This window comes from Geospiza fortis, unplaced genomic scaffold, assembly GCF_000277835.1.
Source record: "Geospiza fortis unplaced genomic scaffold, GeoFor_1.0 scaffold72, whole genome shotgun sequence".
In the NCBI taxonomy this organism is placed as follows: Eukaryota; Metazoa; Chordata; class Aves; order Passeriformes; family Thraupidae; genus Geospiza; species Geospiza fortis.
Genome location: NW_005054338.1, coordinates 241,233 through 262,246, shown reverse-complemented (window position 1 = coordinate 262,246; position 21,014 = coordinate 241,233). Strand labels below are relative to the sequence as shown.

At 38.9% G+C, this 21,014-nt stretch overlaps 2 protein-coding genes across 2 annotated transcripts in view; both read right to left on the bottom strand.

Annotated features, from left to right (window-relative positions):
* The window catches only part of CUNH3orf38 (chromosome unknown C3orf38 homolog), a 5,816-nt gene extending 5,793 nt beyond the window's left edge, over positions 1 to 23 (bottom strand). Inside the window, exon 1 of the mRNA XM_005422373.2 lies at positions 17 to 23. Coding sequence (XP_005422430.1) covers positions 17 to 23 — 7 coding nt within the window. The remainder of the gene's footprint in view (positions 1 to 16) is intronic.
* Positions 24 to 4,114: 4,091 nt separating this feature from the next.
* ZNF654 (zinc finger protein 654) overlaps positions 4,115 to 21,014 on the bottom strand; it is a 20,635-nt gene continuing 3,735 nt past the window's right edge. Inside the window, exons 3-8 of the mRNA XM_005422348.3 lie at positions 20,053 to 20,188; positions 16,235 to 16,437; positions 15,378 to 15,517; positions 11,065 to 11,206; positions 7,312 to 9,637; positions 4,115 to 6,981 (exon numbers count right to left, since the gene is read on the bottom strand). Of these exons, the coding sequence (XP_005422405.2) occupies positions 6,974 to 6,981; positions 7,312 to 9,637; positions 11,065 to 11,206; positions 15,378 to 15,517; positions 16,235 to 16,351 (2,733 nt within the window). The 5' untranslated portion in view covers positions 16,352 to 16,437; positions 20,053 to 20,188 and the 3' untranslated portion in view covers positions 4,115 to 6,973. The remainder of the gene's footprint in view (positions 6,982 to 7,311; positions 9,638 to 11,064; positions 11,207 to 15,377; positions 15,518 to 16,234; positions 16,438 to 20,052; positions 20,189 to 21,014) is intronic.

The following is a 21,014-nucleotide window of genomic DNA, read 5'->3' as shown; positions in this document are numbered from 1 at the left end:
TCGCTCAGCCCCGGGCCCGCCATGGCCGCGCCTGGTGCAGCGCCGAGCGCCCGCCGGAAAGAGCGGCCGGCACCGAGGTTCCGCTCGGAGAAACGGCCCGGGGGGAGCAAAGTGGCTGGCGGCGGGCTGAAAAGTATAGATTGTGTGTGTTAGACGTATGGAGAGTTTATATCTGAGTCTGTCCTTCCCTTCCGGCCCGCTCTGAAGCCGTGCTAAGCTCTGGGAAGATGCTGGAGAGCAGTAGCATGGAAAGGGATGAGTGGGTACTGGTCCATGGCCAGGGGATGGGAGCCGGCCCTGGAGTCAGGGGTGACATCCCTGTCCTGGGGACATCAGGGACAGCATGGACAGCCACAGGATTGTCCAGCTCTGCTCTGGGCTGGGACAGCCTTACCTCCAGTCCTGGGGCACCTCTGGGCACCGCACTCTCAGAAGGTCGTAAAGCCTTCAGAGAGTGTCCATGGGGAAGGGCCTTGAGGAGAAGCTGTATGAGGAGGGCTTGGTCTCTTCAGCTGGACAAGAGGAAGGCTCGCTGCAGTCACAACATCCTCGTGAGGGGAAGAGGAGGGACAGACACTGATCTCTCTGCGGTGACAGTGACAGGACCTGAGGGAATGATCTGAAGTGTCAGGGAAGGTTTAGGCTGGGTATTAGAAAAAGGTTCTTCTCCCCAGCACCAGCCTGGCAGAGCTCAAACAGCACGTTGAAGTAGCGCAGGGTGCAGCTCTTGAGGTCATGTGCAGGGCCAGGAGTTGGACTCTGTGATCCTTGGGGGTCCCACCCAGATCAGGATATTCTCTGATGTCATTCTATGATTCCTACCACTGGTCACCTCACCTGGAGCAAGCCAGAGTCCAATCCACTTGTATCTGAGGCAAGAACTGCACGTTCCCAAGTGATGCATGGCACCAGGACTGGGAAATCCAACAGCACAGCACCTGTTTAAGGAAACAAAGTCCTATAAACTAAAGATGCTTTTTGTTACTAAATGCAAGCTCTCAACATGTGTTGTTCTTCCACTTAGCACTGTTTTCTCTGTCAGGGGCAGACAACCAGTAATAGACACTTCATAAAAGAGGAAAGATAGACAAAAAAGGGAATAAAAGACAGTAAAAGCCTCAGTTGAACTAAGCATCATAAGCTACATGCTGAGAAAAATAAAGGTGCAAAGAGTGCTTGACCTCTCTGTGGCAGAAAAAGCCAACACTCTCCTCCACCCCATGCTTTAATAAGGATGTGTAAGGAGACCACCTTTTTGTGCTAAAGCCACCTGTGATTTCAAGCCCAGGAACACACAGATCCTGTAAAGACACACAAAACAACCACGTTTGAATTACTGATGATGCTTTTGCACAAACAACTGAACTAATCGTTTTGGTGGGCTCTGTTCAGAGCTGTAGTAAGGAATACCTGCCCCAAGGTCTGGTAAACCTACAATAGAACACTGGTGGGAACAAAGGACATTCCTTATCCCTGTATTTTAGACGATTGTTTCCTCTTTAAGATCTAAAAATTGTCCATGCAGATGTCCCAGGTTGATCAGAAGGAAAAGCAACACACATTCAGCTGAGTAAGAGCTGTTCTCTTGAGCTGCAGCAATGAATTCCATATAAGCCAGAAACAGCTGAACAAAATTTGCCCATGCATTTTAAATTCAACATTCAGATCAAAATTCAAACTGGAAGCATCTGGAAAGCTTTAACATAATAATGCTTATTGTCTGCTGTGCCAAACTTCCCCTCATGTGCACAATGATTTAATATTCTTGATTAGTATCAATCCTGCAAACTACAAATTAGAAAACACATCTGAGAAATATAAATTACCTTGGCTTCATTTTGCTTATATTTCAATAAACCTTTATTTAGATTTGCAACCTTCAAGGAGCAATGCCTATCCAAATCTTCTGGAATTCAGGGAAACAAAAAAAATCCCAACAAGATACCATTTAAAAAATTAGATTGAGATCTTAGCTCTGTTTTCAGTAAGGAATAAGAGGGTGGGAGGGGAGGGCAGGGAGAGGTTGCCTCAGAATAGTCACATTCCCATTAATCCTTAGAGAGGAAAAGTGCACCGGCATCAGAGGGATTGGAGAGACTTTTCAATATTCAGGACTGATGTTTCCCCACAGCTTCTTTCCTGTTCTAAACCAAGACCAGCCCTTTCAGCAGAATTATTTATAATATATTTACATATTATCTTACTTTGTCTTTCCCCTTTAGAGGTAATGGGGTGGAAAAGGGATAATCTCAGAAGTAGGTTTCATTTTTTTCTCTCTTTCTCATAACTCAAAATTCCCTTTAGAGTTTTTATTCAAACTTTTAATTGACTTGAGCATTGAGCAGGAACTGGCATTCCCAAAGGGGATGAAACAGGAAAATTATTAGCCTATATAAACCAAAAGGTGAACAGCACTCTTGTAACAATAAATTATTGTTGTAATTCAAGGAGTTACTACAAGGACTGTCATTGTATTTCCTCCCTCCTGTCCATCTGAGGAGGGGCAAAGAAGTTTATCTTTGGTGTTAACATATTTAACAATTTATTTATTAAATGGCTTATGTACACATTGCCATTTTGATAAATATTTTTGCTGGCAAAATGTACTTGAGATCTCTTACCCTTACATTCACCCTTACCTTCCTCAGGCAAGGACCTTGTCAAAATTATCCACAGTAGAAAACAAAGGTAAGTTTGAAGTTACACACACACAAAAAGTCACCATCCAAAATTTTCCAGAAGACAGTCAAAAAGCTGCAATCAAAAAAAACCCTAGCAATTTACAGGGCTGTGAATAATAAATCTAAATTATCCAGTAATTTCAGGTGTCAGTGTTGAACTTTCTGAAGCAAAACAAAAAAGCAGTTACGCTGTCTTGCTATCTGAACTTGACAACCAACCAGAAGCAGAGGTATCTCACAACAGCTGCACCCTGACTTGTCTGTTGCCTCAAATTTGGATTTTGAGCCCTAGGAATTAACTGCTGCCCCCATTTTGAAGCTTGATCTGTTCAAATCCAAATATCTACACATGTGGAACATCAAGACCTGGCATCTTCCCACAGGTGCCATGCAACCATCACGTACCAAACATAACACAGTAGCTCTGAACATCACAGCAGCATTTCCAGAGTGATTCTCCAAAAGACAAGATCAGTTTCTATCAACAACAAAGACAAGGTTTTATTGAACAAATCTATGTACAGTACAAAAGGTCTTTAAAATGAAACACTACTGTAGATTTATTGCAGTTTGATGGCTCAGTTTTAATTTGTACTCTCATATAAAATGCAAAGTAAAATAATTTAACATTCAACAAGGAAGCACAAATTTCCTTTCTTGCTGAACCTGTAACAGCTTTTACAAATTAAGAGTCCCAAAATGCATACACTGCATTTAATCAGAAAGGTGTTATACAGTACCAAATAAATTAAGAAAATAGTAACACTACCACCCCCTTTGGGTCTTTTGTCCATAGCACTGGTGTTAAACAATAAAAGAAATGAGTACAGCTGAACCTTCCATGTGATATTAAAATCACAAAGTTTAATGTTATAAATTATCCAAACTATACAATTCATATAATTTTTATGAATATGGCTAAATAACCAAAGTACCAGTGACCTTGTCCCACAGATACGACCACTTGCAACCTACTTTCAGTATTCCTTTTTTTTTTTGTGAAAGGTGCCTACACCAAGCGGCAGCTTTTTGAAATTAGAAATTCCATGACCTTTACAGTGAACCATGATGGGGTAGAGGAAACACTCTTAAAAGAAAGTCCAAATCCAACTGAAGGAATGTTATTAATTGCACCAACTTTGATCCGACAAGGGTCCTAGGCTCATGGACAACTTCAGGCAGCTTTAGGGTAGCTGGAGGCTTACATTACACATGTACTTCAGGATTTATTGAATCAAAGTGATACATCTTCAAGGATTTCCAATTACATCACACAATGCTTAATGTCTGGGAAAAAAAGTCAGCCAAAAAACCCCCAATTGTCAAGACCTGTAACCTGTTTTCAGCCTTCGAAGTTGCAGGCTTGGTATGGGGAAATACTCAAAATAAAAGAATCCTTAAAATAGTAACACTACCACCCCCTACATGATTAGAATTATTCCACACATGATCCAAGTATCTTTTTGCCTCTGATTAAAGTTGCTTAATACTGCAACTACCTGAGAATACCAACAGGTATCAGAGAGTAGCTTAAAGAAAATGCAATGTCTTTTGAAACGAAAATAATTATTTTAAAACATTACCACCCACTTGCTACTTTAAGTCAATTCAACAGATTCCTGATAACTAGACAGATTCCTGTTAGATGATGCTCATCTTCCCCTATGTAAGAATTCATATTTCCTATTCTCCAGAGTGTACACACTGAATACATGAGAGAAACAAATGGTGGTGTCCCAGAAAAGCATCTTGGAACAAAAATTACTTTAATGCAGGTACAAAAAATTATGGTCACAGTTTATGCATGTACACAGATGCATTTATCTACACACTTAAACCAAAGATAATACAAGTCTCAATCATGTTTTTAAAGCATCTTCAAATATATGGAGCTCCAGGGAAAAGGCAAAAAAGCACCAAAGATTAAAAGGTACATTAAAAAGATTTTATACAAACATCTTTTTTGTATCTTTGCTGACTCACTTTTAAGATTTTCAGAGCTGTAATACTTTAAAATGAACCTTTTTTTCCTCCCAAATATATTTAAGCAATGTTAAGGAAAGAAAGGGGAGCCTGGGAACATTCAACACAGTACCTGGGTCCTTGAAAATTAGTTGGTATCTTAAAGTAAAAAATGTCAAAGTGCATTTGTCTGATAAGGACCCCATTAACTTTATGTTTAAAATTTTTAATGTATTTATACATGTAAATATATATATAATGTGTATATATTTATATATCATGAATGATGCATTTAAATCAGGTTTTTTGCAACTGCAAAAAAATTCTTTGGTGCCTCAAACATCATACAAATCTCTGGAAGTGGGCCATAACTGGGATTTATGTAATGCACACATATCTGTGATCATAATTTTAGAACCTTTTATGTTAATCCAACTCAAAGTTAAGGCAAAACTCTTCTAGAACTAAAGAGCATGATTTTGAATTTGCATTCTTTTTACCTTGCAGGAAGGGGAAAGAAAGCAGAATTAATGCAAATATCTGTTTGGTTCCACAGAGGATTATCAGCAGAGGCATTACTGAACTACTGAGTGTATGTGCCAGAACTACTTCACAGCCAATCTTACAGAGAAACCCTTGGGTTTGCAAGAGTGAGCCATTGTACAATGAACAGGGGGCTTTATGCACCCCCTAAGTTTTTACTCATTAATTCTCACCCACCTGTTTATTTAAGTCCTGCACACACTGTGATGAACTCCTCAGTGACAGCTGAGCAGGAACAGTTGCTCTGTGCTGTCCTGCATTTCTGGAACGACTCTGAACATCAGTTTTCACCCCTGTGCCTCCCCTGTGCCTGCAATCCCACTACAACTTCCAGAGAACAGGATCCCAAATAAAAAAATATTATGTGGCAAGACAGTGTGAGATAAATTAGAGGATAAATTTGTACAGTAATTGGACAATGTGCATGTTTGCCACACCTCTGCCTTAGGGTAGGAAGACCAAAAATTACGATGCCATCTTTTTGGTTTAAAAATCTTCTGTATTTCAGTTTTCCATATAGAACTGAAGAACTCCTATTTTCTGGCTTCACATTGTGATTGTTTCTATGAACAGTGAATTGTGAATAAAGTGCTTAACATTTAAACTCCTTCACCAACCTCTGGGAAAGGCTCTCCTTTCAAAGGATGCTACTAGGTGGGATTGCAATGTGTCTTAAGGATTGAGAGGATCCCTGTTTCCTCCCTTCTAGACAATGAATAATTAGTGGCAGTACTGAGTTGTGGCCCACCACCATTAAGCAACATAACAGATGTGAAACAGATTCTTCCTGACCTTTCTGTTCACCCCAACCTGATGTGCTCTGCTTCCATTTGCCTTCTCAAGTTCTCGTCTGTCCTCCCAACAGCTGAGGGACCTCTGAGTTTGCAGAATATGAGTTTAACTCTGCAAGCTTAGCCCTCCCAACATTCCAGATCTGCTTCCATCAGCTGCTGTTAATATCCACACAATCTATCGCTTGTGTTGGTCTTCCCACACCTACAGCAGATGTTTCACAGAAGTCACTTTTACCTCAGCCTTGCAAAGGGCTTCTCTTGCACACATCTGATTTCCACTGTGTGCAAGTATCACAAAATAGCACATCAACTCACTTTTCCCTGCTTGTTCTGTATTTCAAGTTTTTGGCTATTCCAGCATCCCATCTAGCTCAAGATTTCCTTCCACATTGCTCTTTGGATTCTAAGTAGAAGCTTATGAAACAAGCTCCATTCTTTTGAGCAGATAATGGACTCACATACTCAGACTTAAAAAAAAAATAAAAGAATGCATGGTTTCTTTATGCATTTATCCACAAGGTAAGAATGTAATACCTCTTGAATTATTCCTTCTCAGCTGTGTGGACAGATACCCATTAACCACACAAACTAAAGCAGCTTTCAGAACTGGCTGGTTGGATTTCCACAAGGCAATGAACACCTCTACTTCCTCTGCCTGCTCACCTCTAAGCCCCATTGTCCTTCAACCTTCATGCTAGAAAAGCTGTGCCATTAAGCTTCAATCATACATTTGGAATGAACATGGCTTTTTTGGATAACTGGTACTTTGGGGGTTTTGTAGCAACTTTTCTGGACTCAAGACCTGCAGAGCTCCTACTACTCCTTTGTGAGTTTTGTCTAGAAAATGTGCTTTGTCTTTATCAAGGTCATGTTTTTCTATAGGAATTTGAGACTGCTTCATGATTAAGGCCAACTGGGAAACAAACTGATGCTGCTTCATGTAGTGTTTCCTTACACCACTCTTCATCTGATACTTTTCTCCACAACATTGAATCAGGCACCTGTAAAAGACAAAAGATCAGAATGTAAATAATTCCTTAATCTAGAACACTTCTTATATTTTTCACCATATTTAGTTTCAAACATGCAAGGAAAGACTGATTGAATGACCCCATTCTGTTTTATCAAAGTCTTTTTCATTAGTTTGCCTACAAATTCTCACCACCTCTTTCTTATTCTGAACAGCATGTCCAATTTCAACTTCCAATTTAGCAGAGTACTGTGATTTAGTTAGTGTGTGTCTTATCTATTCCTGTTTGCAAAGACCATTTTCTGATTGTGATTGCTATTGACTGCCAAAGAAACCAGCATGGAAGGACTGCAGGACTTACTTTCATCATCTGAATCAAATCCAAAGAGCGTCTGACACTTCTTTTGTGCAAGGTGAGCCTCAAGTGCTTCTGAATTACAGTAGATGGTCAAGCAGTTGCCACATCTAAATCTTTCTGTTGATTTGCTACAAATTTTGTCTTGTTCAGAGTAAGCATCTACCTCATCAGCCAAAATTTTTCTCCGTTTTGGCATGCTAATGTAACGTTCATCAAGGTAACTGGGAGGCAATGGTCTGACGTAGGGTTTTGTTAAGATGACACCATATGAAGTAGTCTCTGTTGTCTGATTTGGTTTAGAAGGTACTTGTGAGACTGCAGGAGCATTATTTTGTGGTGCATCATGACAATTCTGTAAAACTGGTAACACTGACCCATTTTCTGTCCTTGTTTCATCTGCTACTCTGTCCAAAGGTACCTGGGCTGCCTTGGATGATGTCTGATCTGGGTCACTGTGCCCATTGACCAGTTGGTCACTAACAACATTACAGTTTTCAGGATTTGGCTGTAACACAGGTGTCTTTTGGTCTATCAAACTTAAAACTGGAGCACTACTCTCAGATGAGCTTTCATTTCCATTGTGAATTACATTATTTGCTTTCTTCTCCACACTTTGAATATATGTCTTTGGTTCTGCAGAATCTTTCCTTGACTTCCAGGTTGGAATTGGTAAATCTACAGTTTCCTTTTCATTAATGGATTCATCATCATCTTGGTAACTACAAAGTTCTGAAGGATCATCTGAAGAATCTTTTTCACTCGCATCTTCTGAACATTCTGGGGTTTTATTTAAATAATGCTGAGCCTCGTGTTCATACAGCAAAGGGAGCTCCTCAAATAGCTCACAGCAGTTTGAGAAATTGCACTGAGCTTTAAACACACTGTGACTTTTTGTATGTTCTGCAAGCTCAGTCAACAGCTTAAATCTCTGATTACAATTAAAGTGTAAACAAAAGTAAACATTTGGATACACATGTCTCTTCAGGTGGTCTATAAAATGTTGGGAATCAGCAAATTTCCTCTGGCAGAAGCGGCATTTTCCTTTATTCCATTTCATTATATGCTGCTGCACCTTCAGATCAGTTGGGTGAGTTTTTCTGGCGTGTTTGTTGAGGAATCTTATTTTTTTAAACACTCTAGCACAACCATTAGCAGGGCACTTAAAGGTTCCTTCCTCATCCAAACCATCAATATCTTTTTGAGGGCAAAACACTCCATTCACTTTATGCAGAATGGGTGACTCTTTACTGGAGCTTTCATCATCCTCAGGCAAGCTCTCTGTACTCAAAGCATCAGGGACATTATTAAAACAGCTGTCACTACTGTTTTCAGTAGCATCATCCTGGTCACTTAGATGGTTTTCCACTGCCTCAAAAACCTGTGCTGCATTCTCGGCCTCCTCTTGGACCTGATCAGAACTCGGACCTACTGTAGCTACTGTAGCCTCTGGTTCAGTATCTTTGGAACCCTCAGAATTCCCATTTTCAAGAGACACAGGAACACCAGAACATTGCACTTCATGAAGAGCAGGAGCCTCCTGACCAGCCTCAAGAGCTGCAGCAAGATGTTGCCTTTCTATCTTCCTGACGTGATTCCTTAAGTGCTTCAGCATGAGTCCTTTCTGCCTGAACTTCCTGGTGCAAAGCACACAGGAGAAGCTGCCCTTTTTTTGGTGAGCTTGTGCGTGTTTCACTATGTGATCCCCAAGGAACTCCTTGTTGCAGATCACACAGCGGTGCCTTGGTTCAGTCTGATCCAACATTCTGGATGCCTCAAGAGCTTGGTGGTTCTTTCTGGCATTCCCTTTGGAGCGGGGTCCGGGGCAGTTTCCAGGGTCAAGCTCCCCATTGCTGACATCTGTTAAACAGCCACGTTCCTCACCCAGAGCCCCGTACTCCACTGTTTTCTCTGTATTTGCAGGAGAGTTTTCCAGTGTACTTTCACTCAAGCCATCCAAGGCTTTATCCCCCAACAAGGCTAAACAATTCTGCTTGATCATCAAGAAATTCCAGAACTCGGGATCAAAAAACAATCCTTTCTTCAAGATGGGCAGCAGCTCGAACCGCACACGGTTCTGAACAGAACTAGTGCACTCATTGTACTCTTCATCTGCACATTTGTACAAGTGCTCAACGGTGTAGTAAGATTCCAAGGTACGCTCCAGGAAAAAGATGGAGAGAGCACAAATTCTGAGGATCTCCAAGTCATTTGGCAGAAAATGAGCGATTGCTTTATAAATAAGACTTTTCATGTTGGGGTCTTCACGGAGGTCCAGCTGTAGGGCACATCCACATATCTCAACACAGATCTGAAGGCCATCTTCACCAACCTGCAGGAAGGAAATCACAGTGTACATAAACAATTCCCAAACATCCCACGTATTTATATTCATCTATTGCAGAACAGGAGTTCAGAAAGCATCCTGCTACTGAACTTCACCCAAGGGCATGAACATTTTTAAATATTGCTCAAACAAGGCTATAAATACAGATACAAAAATGGTTTGCACTGAAAGCTGTACAGCTACAAAGCTTCAGCTCTGCCCCATGCAGCTCTGTAGTTAAAGACAATTATTTGGGGATATAAACCAGAACTGCAAGAGATCACTTCTGATCTATCAATATCTTCTGCCTGCCTTTCCATTACCTAGGCTGCTTCACACTGTAATTGGACAGTTCCTCTATATTTTGGCCATTCTAACCTTTCTCGCTTGAATTACATTAAAACCATGGTAATATGGCTGACAGTTTTGAACAACCCATGGCCAAGAAGTCTAAAAGGCTTCATTTTCCAAAACTGATGATCCATCTTTCTAATGAGCAGAATTCCTATTCCACACTTTAAGCTGGGGGCCCTGTCATGAACACAGTGAACGATCAGAAATACTCTGCCCAAAAGGCAGCAGATTAAAGTCAAAAGGGGTACAGGGAATTTAGAAATAATTAATACCTCCTGTATTTGGGTTTTAACAAATACAGACATTGCTCCATAAGTAGGGGATTATTTAAAAAACAAGAGTATTCAGATGCAAATAGAATTATTAATATCACCACGAGCATTTTAGAATACATACCCTTGAACAGCAACAAATTATTGCATTCAGATCTGACAAAGTAATTTAGAATTCATTTAGGGCATAAAATACGAAAGAGCTCTGTTAAGTCAGGTCAATGATAAATAACATATGTTGGGAAACAACTCGGGCCTATGTGCAAAGCATTGCACATGACATCTTTTGCAGATAGGGCAGAACAAGACTGAGATCTGAAGCACAAAATACAGCACACTTATCTGAAGCAAAAATCATGTATTCCTCTGTATTATTCTTCCTTTTTCTTTATGTTATATTAAGCCATTTTGTCCAATTTTGATTAGAATTAGTAAAAGGATTCAGAATTTAACAAGGATGAAGGGTATGTATAATTATACAGATCTCATTTCCTTAAGAGGTCAGCCTGAAAAAAAAAATGCCCAACCCAATCATCCACATTTATTCCATGGACTTACTCCTCAAACTTGCTGCAGAAACAGAAAAACTCAGAACTCAGTAAAAAAAGAAAATCTTAAAACCACACAAGCAATCTTAATATTGAAGCCCATTCTGGAACCTGACAAAACTTGAAAAATAATATTATGTCCTTCCCTAACCCCTCTTTTTTAACTTTCCACCAAAAGTGGTCATTACACAATAAAACATCACTTCTCTTTACTTTAACCAAAAGAACGGTGGATGAGGTAAAAACAAACAGAACTTACTTCATCCTTAATGACTTTCATGAAAGGGAAAATTACTCTGACATTTGTAGCAATTCTTAGAAGCTGGTAGCAGTGGTCCACAAATACTTGTTTGGATGGGTTAGATTTGAGCTGCAGTTTACTCCAAATGAAGATCAGGTCCCTATTAGGTAGAGAATAAAATATTCTAATTACATTGAGTTTTAGAACACTCTCACTAAGCACAATGCATTACTACGACAATTATTTGCATATTCTGTGATTAAAATCATATTTGAGGGTGTAATACTGACCTAATTAACACCAAGATGTGCACAATGGAAAATGCAACTTAATTACTTTGTTAAAGCATTCAGGGTATCTCCTATCACCAAGCAATTAAATATTCAACAAAACATTCATGTATTCAGCTCAGTTTCAGAGAAGTGCACAAAAAAATCAGATAGAACACCACCTAGCCCTCAACACCACAGGCAATAAACATCTGTGTGCTCTTGGGATTAAGTCACTTGCAGTACAAGGATGAAGAGTCCTTCAGGAAAAGAAGCTGTTGAATGTGAAAAGTGGAAGCAGCACAGGAAGCTCCTGATGTGTCAGGAAATAGTGATGTTCTCCAGTTATTACAGCACAGTTTTCTGCCTAGAGCAGTTATACCATTTCAGGCTCTACAGCTATCCTACATCTCCATGATCTACCGTTAAAAAACATTCCTGCCTGAGAAAAGGAAATGTAAGAACAGATTAGTGCTAAACTCTGCACAAGTGATGTATTAGCCTATAAAATAGAGCTAATTGAAGTTTACACCATAAAAGTTTTGTGCACTTTAATTCAGAGACCTAGGAAGGCAACTGGGCTAACTTTTAGTCATGAGAAGATTTGCCAGCACTAAGATCTCACACAGGGGTAGCTCTAGTTAGGACTCAGGAGAAATCCCACCACAGTGTTACAATTAAAGCAGGACCCACTGACTTTCATTTTGTGAAGGAAAAGACTTTTCTACTCCAGCAATCTCCTCCCTCAAAACAAACCTGGCTACTAACAAAATATTTAGCTGACTTCCAGAGTCACACAAACCTTTTGAGGTTAAGCTTCTCTTAATGAGCTCAGAGCCTGAAAGAAGGGAAGCGACAGAACTGCCTACAACAAAACCATCTCCACTTTTAAATTCAGGACAGCTCTAGAATTCTGCTTGACACTGAGACCTTGACTGGCTTCTTTTATTCAGAACCCAAGAGAACTAAAGCTGAAAGAAAGATCAAGCTTATAGGGGAAACTGAAAAGGGACACCTACAAGCAGCTCTACACACAAAAAAAAAATAAAACTTTCTGGTTTCCTGAAGATGCAAACTGCTCACCTCTGCCTTTACCAGGCTAGAAACCTGAATTCTACATATTTGCAAACTTCATATGCAAGTTTGAAATTAGTATCTTCATGCACTAAACCACTCTTAACAACTCAGAACTCTCAACCTGAAGTACAGAAGTAAGAACTGAGTAGTTTTGCTGTTATATGTTACAACTCAATAATCCATCTCACTCTCTGCTTTGCCTCACACCATTTCAAAGCAAGCCATTTCAATATAAATCCCAGAGACCATGAGAAAAACCAAATTATTCTTGAGAGATCGGTGGTTAAAGGGGCTTGCTTTGTGTTCAGACAAGTGCTAGGCTGGCACAAGGAAAGAGCTGAAAAAGGAGAGCAGAAAACTAAAAGTAGAAGGAAGAGCTGCATGGCTGAAGAACAAGGTGTTACCCACCATTTACCTAGACCCTGACATGAAACAGTATTTTAGTCTTAGTTTTATTTTGCTATGTCAATACAATGGCTTCTCCTTTTTAAGTTTCTGACTTTGTTGGGACAATGAAAATTGTTACTGAGAGATCACAGAACTCAGTACCTCTTTAACAGAGGCAACCATGCATTCCAGCCTCCTAACCTACAAAACACCAAAACCACTGTATGCCACGTGAAATGATGGTTAAACCCTTCCTATCTTAGTTGGATCTAAACACTTTGCTGCTCTTAGTAAGTAGTGAACATGCTTTGCCAAAAGACTTACCAAACCTGGGGTAAAAGTTCTTTGACTTACTAAATTTACTGCATAGCAATCACCTGAAAATAGCCAAAATAGTATTTAAAATCATCTGTCAGAGAAGGAAAGCCATCTAGGCCTGCTCGATCAAAATATTGTGTGTCTTCCTGAAGAGACAACACTTTGATACAAAGTATTATGAATTGATTTCTTACAATTACTTCGCAGAAAAATATTTTTTGTACGACCAAGCACAGCTTGATGATTTCACTTCAGAAAAATAATTTGTTCATCTGAATCTAGATTTTATTCTTATATCAGTTAATTTGAGTTTTGTGACTAAGCTCTACGACCAAGCACAGCTTGATGATTTCATTTCAGAAAAATAATTTGTTCGTCTGAATCTAGAATTTATTCTTAATATCAGTGAAAATTTGAGTTTTGTGACCAAGCTTCTTAAAGTTTGTCTTCCTCCAAGACGACAGCTAATGGTTTTAGCTAGAAGATCTCATTTAGGCTGTAGCAAATATCTGCTATTTACAGCTTTCTAATCTGTTGTCTTATCTTTGCTTGTAGTGTTAGCAGCTAGATCTCTGTTAGATCTGCAAGGCCCTCAGTTCCAGACAAGGTGAGATGATTTCTGCTGTGCTGGAGACACTAAAAGCTTCCCTGGGGGAAAAACAGATTCTGCAGGTTAATTTAACCTGGCTCCTCCTTCTTCAAAAGACTGGACTACAGCATAGTCATGCCTTCACAAGCTTTACTGCAGTTTCCATGAGCTTTTAAGTATTACATAGAGTTCTTCTTGGGAACACAATTGTTAAGGCTCAGCATTTGTGAAGAATGAAACATCTGCTTGAGCTGCACAGACAGAACTGCTCTGAACTCTCTTCTAAAGATCCTCAAGTTCTATATTCCAAATAAATTAAAGTACTGTGATGCCAAGATTATTTCCCTGAAATCTAGGTATCAAACAGTACTCGAGCCTCTAGTAGAATTTCATCTTTGACATGTGATTTGCCAGAACAAAATGAGATACATCTTGCTTTGAGCAGCAATTTCAAAAATGGATGATGCAAAACTCAATGATCAGCTGAGTAAGAGCAAGGTCAACATGTTACTCCAGCAAAAGGAGTTTTAATTACAGTATTGAAAATGCATTTCTTCCAAGACTGACTCCTCAAGTCAGAAAGCATTAATTCATGGAGGTTACACTTGTAATTTCCTAGTAAGAAATAGGGAAATGCAGCTTTTGGGCAGAAATCAGCAAAGATAGATTCAATTCCCACTGAGCTCACACCAACTCTACCTTTTGGGTTGAACAGTCCTGTCCATCTTTTCCTGGACAGACTGGATGAAAAGTATCAGTATCTATTACCAACACATGGTACTATAATGGATGTCATTATCATAATCCCAATGGTTTTGATTGAGCAATTACTCTTCCTACAGCCCAGTAGTTAAGGAAAAATATTAATATCAAAGTAAACATTATCATATTTAATTTTCATTAGTTTCTCAAGACAACAAAGCATTTTGATTTCCTGGAATCTGTGAACACAGAAATCCAAGGTAGCTTCTGAACTCAATATTAAAATTAGTTAGACAGATTGGTAATTTGATCTCTATCAAATCCTTGCTAGGATGTTTTGCTTTAACTACATAAACAAAGAAAGCATATTTTATCAAGGAATGTAGATGTTCCTTTAGTTACAGAAATTATACAGGCTCAGGAGGATTATATTCCTTAGGCATCTTTCAGTCCTCAGAATGATGAAATTTGTTGACAACACTCTAGAAAACACTTCTTAGCCCTAAAACCAAGTCCGGGTATCAAGATAATTGAATGTGTGTGAAAACATCTTCAATGTTTTCCAGAGAACTCCATCTAGGTGATGCCTCTGTTCATGACATCCAAGTTTCCATAATTAACAGCACATTTTCAGCACTACACATTCTCTTTTTAGGCACATTGGTGACACACTACAGTTACAGAGCAAAACATCTACATGGTTAAGCCTACAGACTGCATTTTGCTAATAATAAATGCTACATTTCTAGGTAGGGTATGTAAAGTTTCACTTTTCTGTTACTTGAAAATAGTAAATAAAGAGTTATGAACTATTAGGCCACCCTGTGGCCACCCTATTAGGCTGCGTATAAAAGGGCAAACCGGCACAACAGAAGCACCAGGAACATTTAAAAATCATTTTTATCTGGTATTTTTAAGTTAGGTGAGTTTCATTTTGGCAATAAGCATGTATTTTTGCTCAGCTGCTTCCCCAGAAATAAAGTATTTACCATATACAATACATGTCCCCATTTTGGAGCTGTGGGACTAGGAAGGATTCACAAAGCTGTAAGGCTAAGGTAGTCTTCCCTTCTTTTTCAGTGTTGCAGATGATCTCAATTCCACTCTTGCAATCAGTCCTCAACAAGTGCTATACAATTAAAATAAAATCAATTTAGATCAATTTGCTGACATGACATCAAAACCAATCAGATCTTGCTCTACTAAAAACTTCAGGAATTTCTATTAACACAGGATGTCTTTGAAATGGCTTTTGTGTACATCTATAAGTAAAGATTTTGGAGGGATTTCAAGCTTTCATATTCTGATAGTCATTACTCTAAGAAATAATTGTCTGAGAAATTGAAATACAACACAAAAGCACTTGTCCTTGCCACTTTTGGGGGGTTTGTTCTTAAAACCAGGTCAAGAAAAGCACTGTTATCTACTAAGTGCTATTGGTGATAAAACAGCACAAGTGTCATTTTACATATTGGGGCATCATTTAAAATCTTTAACAAAACTACATAATGTATGATTAACATTAATTAGGCTCAAGTGCTTTTACTAGAATTGTTAATAGTAAAATAGTCAATACACTGAAGTCACAAAATATTTAGGGACTATACCTACAAGAACACTTGACCAAAAAATTGCATTTAGGTCAACAAGATTAGTAGGCACTTCACATTCAACTTTTCCAAGCTTAAGCCAGCACTAAGTTGAGGAACACCAGTGTGGCTGCCTGATTTTATGACATTTGGTTCCACAAAATCAGAGTTCCACATGCTCCTCTTGACAACTCGTACACACCAAGTATAAAGCACCACTTCATTTTAAAAAAGAAATGTATACTGACAAACAATACCTCCTGGAATAGCTGATCTTCTAATGGTGACATATAAAGACAGGTGAAAAGAGCTTGATGGAAATACAGATCTTTACTGATATCTGGATGATTTATGCAAGATTTGATAAGAGCCATTGCCTCAGGGATGCGTTCACAGGCAATAAGGTATCTGGCACGGAGTTCAAAGAACAGTGGATTTTCAGAGCTTAAATATTTGTTAACTGCACAGAAAAGAAAGATTTAAAGGCAATTAGAATATGAAGTCCAAACAACAAATATATCTAAATGTAATGCTGTCTTTAATAACAAATAATATTAAGAAAAAAATAAAGGCTCTGCTAAAAAAGTCTATAAAATATTAAATTAAATACCATAAGAAATCTGTCCTGCTTGGAAACAGAAATTGTTATTTTTCTTAAACCAGTAATCTAATTCAGTATTTTGTTTCTAACAAGTTAACACAAGGTGCTGCAAAGGATTGGTGAAATTTATATTGTATAGAAGCAGATGTGAGCATTTTAAAGAAAGAAAATTCCCTCCTTTTTCAGCAGTGAATCCATGTGACTGTCAGAAGCATAAGATTGACATCACTTGCAAAGCTATAATTATAAATATTAAAAAAACCCTCAAGATACTCATTATCCATTAAAATGTAAGACCTCAAAGTGGTGAAAAACGTTAACTACAATTCACATGCTATTGCCTTAAGAAGCTTTGAATCCCTTGATTTTGCTTGCTTGGAAAACATATCTTCCTCTGAGAGTGCTACTGGACACAGTTCCTATCTAAATACCTGTAAATCCTGGCTCCTAGTTTCTGGAAATCTGTTTTTTAGCTCTAAAAGATAATATTAACACTAATATTTGAATGAAAAAATTTCAAGTAAGATACTGAAAACACTCAACATTGAAGTAACTGGAAATTCAGAAATACCTACAAGACATGCTTTGCATCTTCATTATAAAAGATGATAGCAATTGTAGTATCTCTGTGGATTTAAAGTTAAAATATCACTAGCTGCAAGGGTACAACTTCAGTATTTTAGTTATTCATGTTTTAAAGAAAGAATGAGACTGTCAATTTAAAGTCAGCAAAGGCTGCAAGTTCATCCCTTAGAAGGAATCTGTATTAATTACAAACAACTTAAATTGATACTTAAGAAATGGTTACTAAAAACCACAGTCAGAACAAAGAAGTTTTCTTCCCCCAAAATGACAAGATTACTTGTACAATAACATTTCAGAAAAAGCTTTCCTTTGAAGGATTGAAAGAATTTCTTACACTCAAACCCAAGATTTCTCTAGTATCTTTATTTTTAGGCAAGGTAGCAGTGTTCCATGCTAATGAACATTTAAGCAGTATAATCCAAGGTGTCAGGTTTCTATTTGATTTGTTAACAGATGCACTGTAAGAAAGACCTCTCATTCCCATTATCCATTAACACATTAGAGAACAAACTCAGAAAACAAGAGGACTGAAAGGCAAGCTGGTATCTAATGGGGGTGATGAACTGCAAGAAAAAGTCACTATATGGAAAAGTCCTCAGAGCCAAGTAAAGGCCTCTCCTGTACTGAATTAGCACCCTTAGGATAATAAACTACATCCTCTGTTTTGTATGCAAGCATTACTGAAAAATAAGGCTGGAAATACTCAGCTCTGATAAGTGCTAATGGTAAGGAAATGCTGCCCATCTAACAAGTGGCTGTAGCATACTTTTACCTTAAAGGAGGGAGAACTGCACTGCACAGCACTGCTCACCCCATTCTTATTCCTGTTTGGTGTGGGGAACTCTCAGGTCCCTTCTGTTCCAGAAGTGAGACTCTGACAGCCTCCTCCCCCAGGGAAGGGCATCTCCACACCCTACACCACTGCCAGCAGGAGCTCCCAAGGATGGGGGTTCCTACAGCCTCCCGTGTTTTCAAAGTTTCACTGACACTGCTGGCAGGCCAGTGCTCCCTCCCTGTACTGGACTGCCCTGATTTCCCAGGGCAGCACACAGAGCTCTTCTAACCCCTCAAACCAAAGACAACTGCCAGCTACTGTAGTGTTTGGCCAAGCCTGAGATACACTAAGAAACAACATTTATTCCTACCCAGGCAGTGATGCTTGGCTTTAGAGCAACAGACATCAACCAGCACCTCAGAAACTCTAACTGCTCCCTCTGACTGCACCTCTGCCATGCTCTCTTCCCTAGTCCATTACAAGTTCCAAACCTACTATTTTTCTTCCAGCTCAATGACTGCTTTGTTTCCAGCCATCTCCAAAGAGATTGTGACATCTCAAAGTTTACTACAATTCCTGTAGAGACAGACACAGAGAGGTTTGTCTTGGCCTAAGCTTCTCCATGGAGTTAATGAATCCAGGACAGGATTATGTAGCTCACACAAACTGATTTTTGCAAGGAATGATTCAGCAATAATAGGCAGGTTTTCCTATTTAAATAACCCCTGAGGGAGCTACATGGCCAAGTTTCAAAATACACACTAAACACTGCTAGCTTATAAAGCAACACAGGACATTTGCTTTGCGTAAGACTTCACAAGAATTGAATTTTAGAGGAAGTGAGAGGAAGAAAGAACAAGCTCTCAAAATATAAATTATCTAAAATAAAATGCTTGCAGCAAAGATGAGATGTGTCAAGCATGTGTGTGAGGATATCAAGGTAAAAGGAGAGAAAATCTCTCAGCAGAGGGGGAGATGCAGCCTGAAACAAAGGGGAACCATCCTCAAACTGTAACCCACCACAGAGAGGATTCATGATGACCAAGAGATTCATTACAGCAAAGGACAAAACTAATTCTTTGCTGGATAAATGGAGATCAAGACCTAATTCCCCATCATAATCACCAAAATCATGGGATGCAGAACCAAACAAGGTTTATCTTGCTTTTCATTTTGTTTCTGTACTTATTTGACCAGAACTTTATGAGATATCTAATAAAAATCATGGGTAAATCTGTTGCTCAAGCAGTTGCTTCACAAAAGAGACAGAACAACAAAGGCATAATGATGTTAATTTGCTATCAAAACCCTTGTTCTGGTTAAGGAGGCAGCTCACTGAGCTCTCCTGTCTTTAGTGCTCTTCCTCTTTCTCAATGAATACCCTGTCACAAACACAGTGATGAGTTTCTATCAGGCACTACACCATAACAACTAAAGCAGAGCTGGCATTTTCCATCACTATCAAACTAAAAACAACTTTTAAGAGGTCCCCTGAGGAACACTGCTGCTTGACATGTTAGTAAAGACTTTACTGTAGCTTGGGTATTTTTCCTCCTAGGAACTTTCATTAACATTCCAGTGATTTTGTTCCCATGCACTGCACCTTTCCCAGCTCCAGGAATTACATATCCATAAACAGAAAGCAGCTGTCCCATGTAGCCACGGGCATCATTGGAAACAGAACCAAGAAAAGCCACAAGACCAAGTATTTACAAGTGAAGAGAAAAATTAAATGAGTCAGAGTGCCAGGAGACAAATACACATCAGATCCTCTCCAATCATGTTACTTCAGGAGTCTAAATGAAGTCAAGCTGGTCTCCATGCTTTAAATGAACACTTAGATTTGGGAAACCCACCCTGTGAATTTTATTAACTACTCCATAGCTGCCAGTGATACAAAATCACAAATAAGATCTCTACATAATAAAAGCAGATTTAAATTAGAAAAGAAATTCAGCTTTCTTTCAAACAAAATAGACCAGCACATTTTAAGGAAAAACGGTTAAAACACTTTGCAATGCCAGCTGATAACACCTGACTCTATATATTTTAAAAATGCATTAACTGAACCGATTTTTCAGTACTCTAGAAAATTGCTGTGATAAATGAAGTACCTAATTCCTGTGACACAGGCTTTGCTTTAAGAATTGCTTGTAATACTGGATCCTCCCATGGTCCACCATCTCGAATGATTCGAGTCACTAGTTCCAGGTTCAGATTCCTGTATTTATTTAGAAGGTTCTGACATTCCTAAGTGTACAAAGAGAAACAATTAGAAAGAACAAAAAGATGTCATCTAAAACAGTAAGATTATCCCAAAGATATAAACCAAGAAACCCATGCATGGCTGAGTATTTCCTCAGTCAGTAATTTGAGCTACAAAGTCTTTCACTGACCATACAGAAAGGCCTAAAGCAACAACTGATATTATCTACAAATAGCAATACAGAACTGTCAGAACTGTTGAAGGTCAATTCATGGCTTCTACAGCCCCCAGAAAGAGCCTTCTATTTGTCTAACAATGCAAAACCAACTTGGATTGGAGATATTACTGGCACACACTGAGACAAGCCTTCACCTCATGGCATCCTGCACAGACTTAAACATGTTGAGCTGGATTTGTGATTTCTGAGGGAAAAACTGATTTAAGCCATGAGTCACCAGCCCTCAAGCAACCATTTTTCTCCAGATCTCTGCATAACAGGAATTATGTTTGCCTGTAATATCATGGAATGTTTTAGCCAGCCATTATTTTCACATGTCAAGTTCCCTCTCATCCCCATGCATTATTTGCTGTAAAAGTGTCAACAACACCATTAATCAACAGAAAATTTTAGTAATGAGTTATCTAATATTGAAACAAAAAATGCAGCAGAGGAATGGCTTCCATCCACATACAATTACCTGCTTTTCACTGCCAGTTTGATTACACAACTGATGCAGAAACAGTGCTGGCACATTCATTTGGAGAAGCAGTAACAGACAGGTATCAACATAACAACAGCAAAGGAGGAGCTTTTTCTCAAGCTGCAGTTCCATGAGCAGTATTAATAGAGACACAACCCAGCTTTTCATC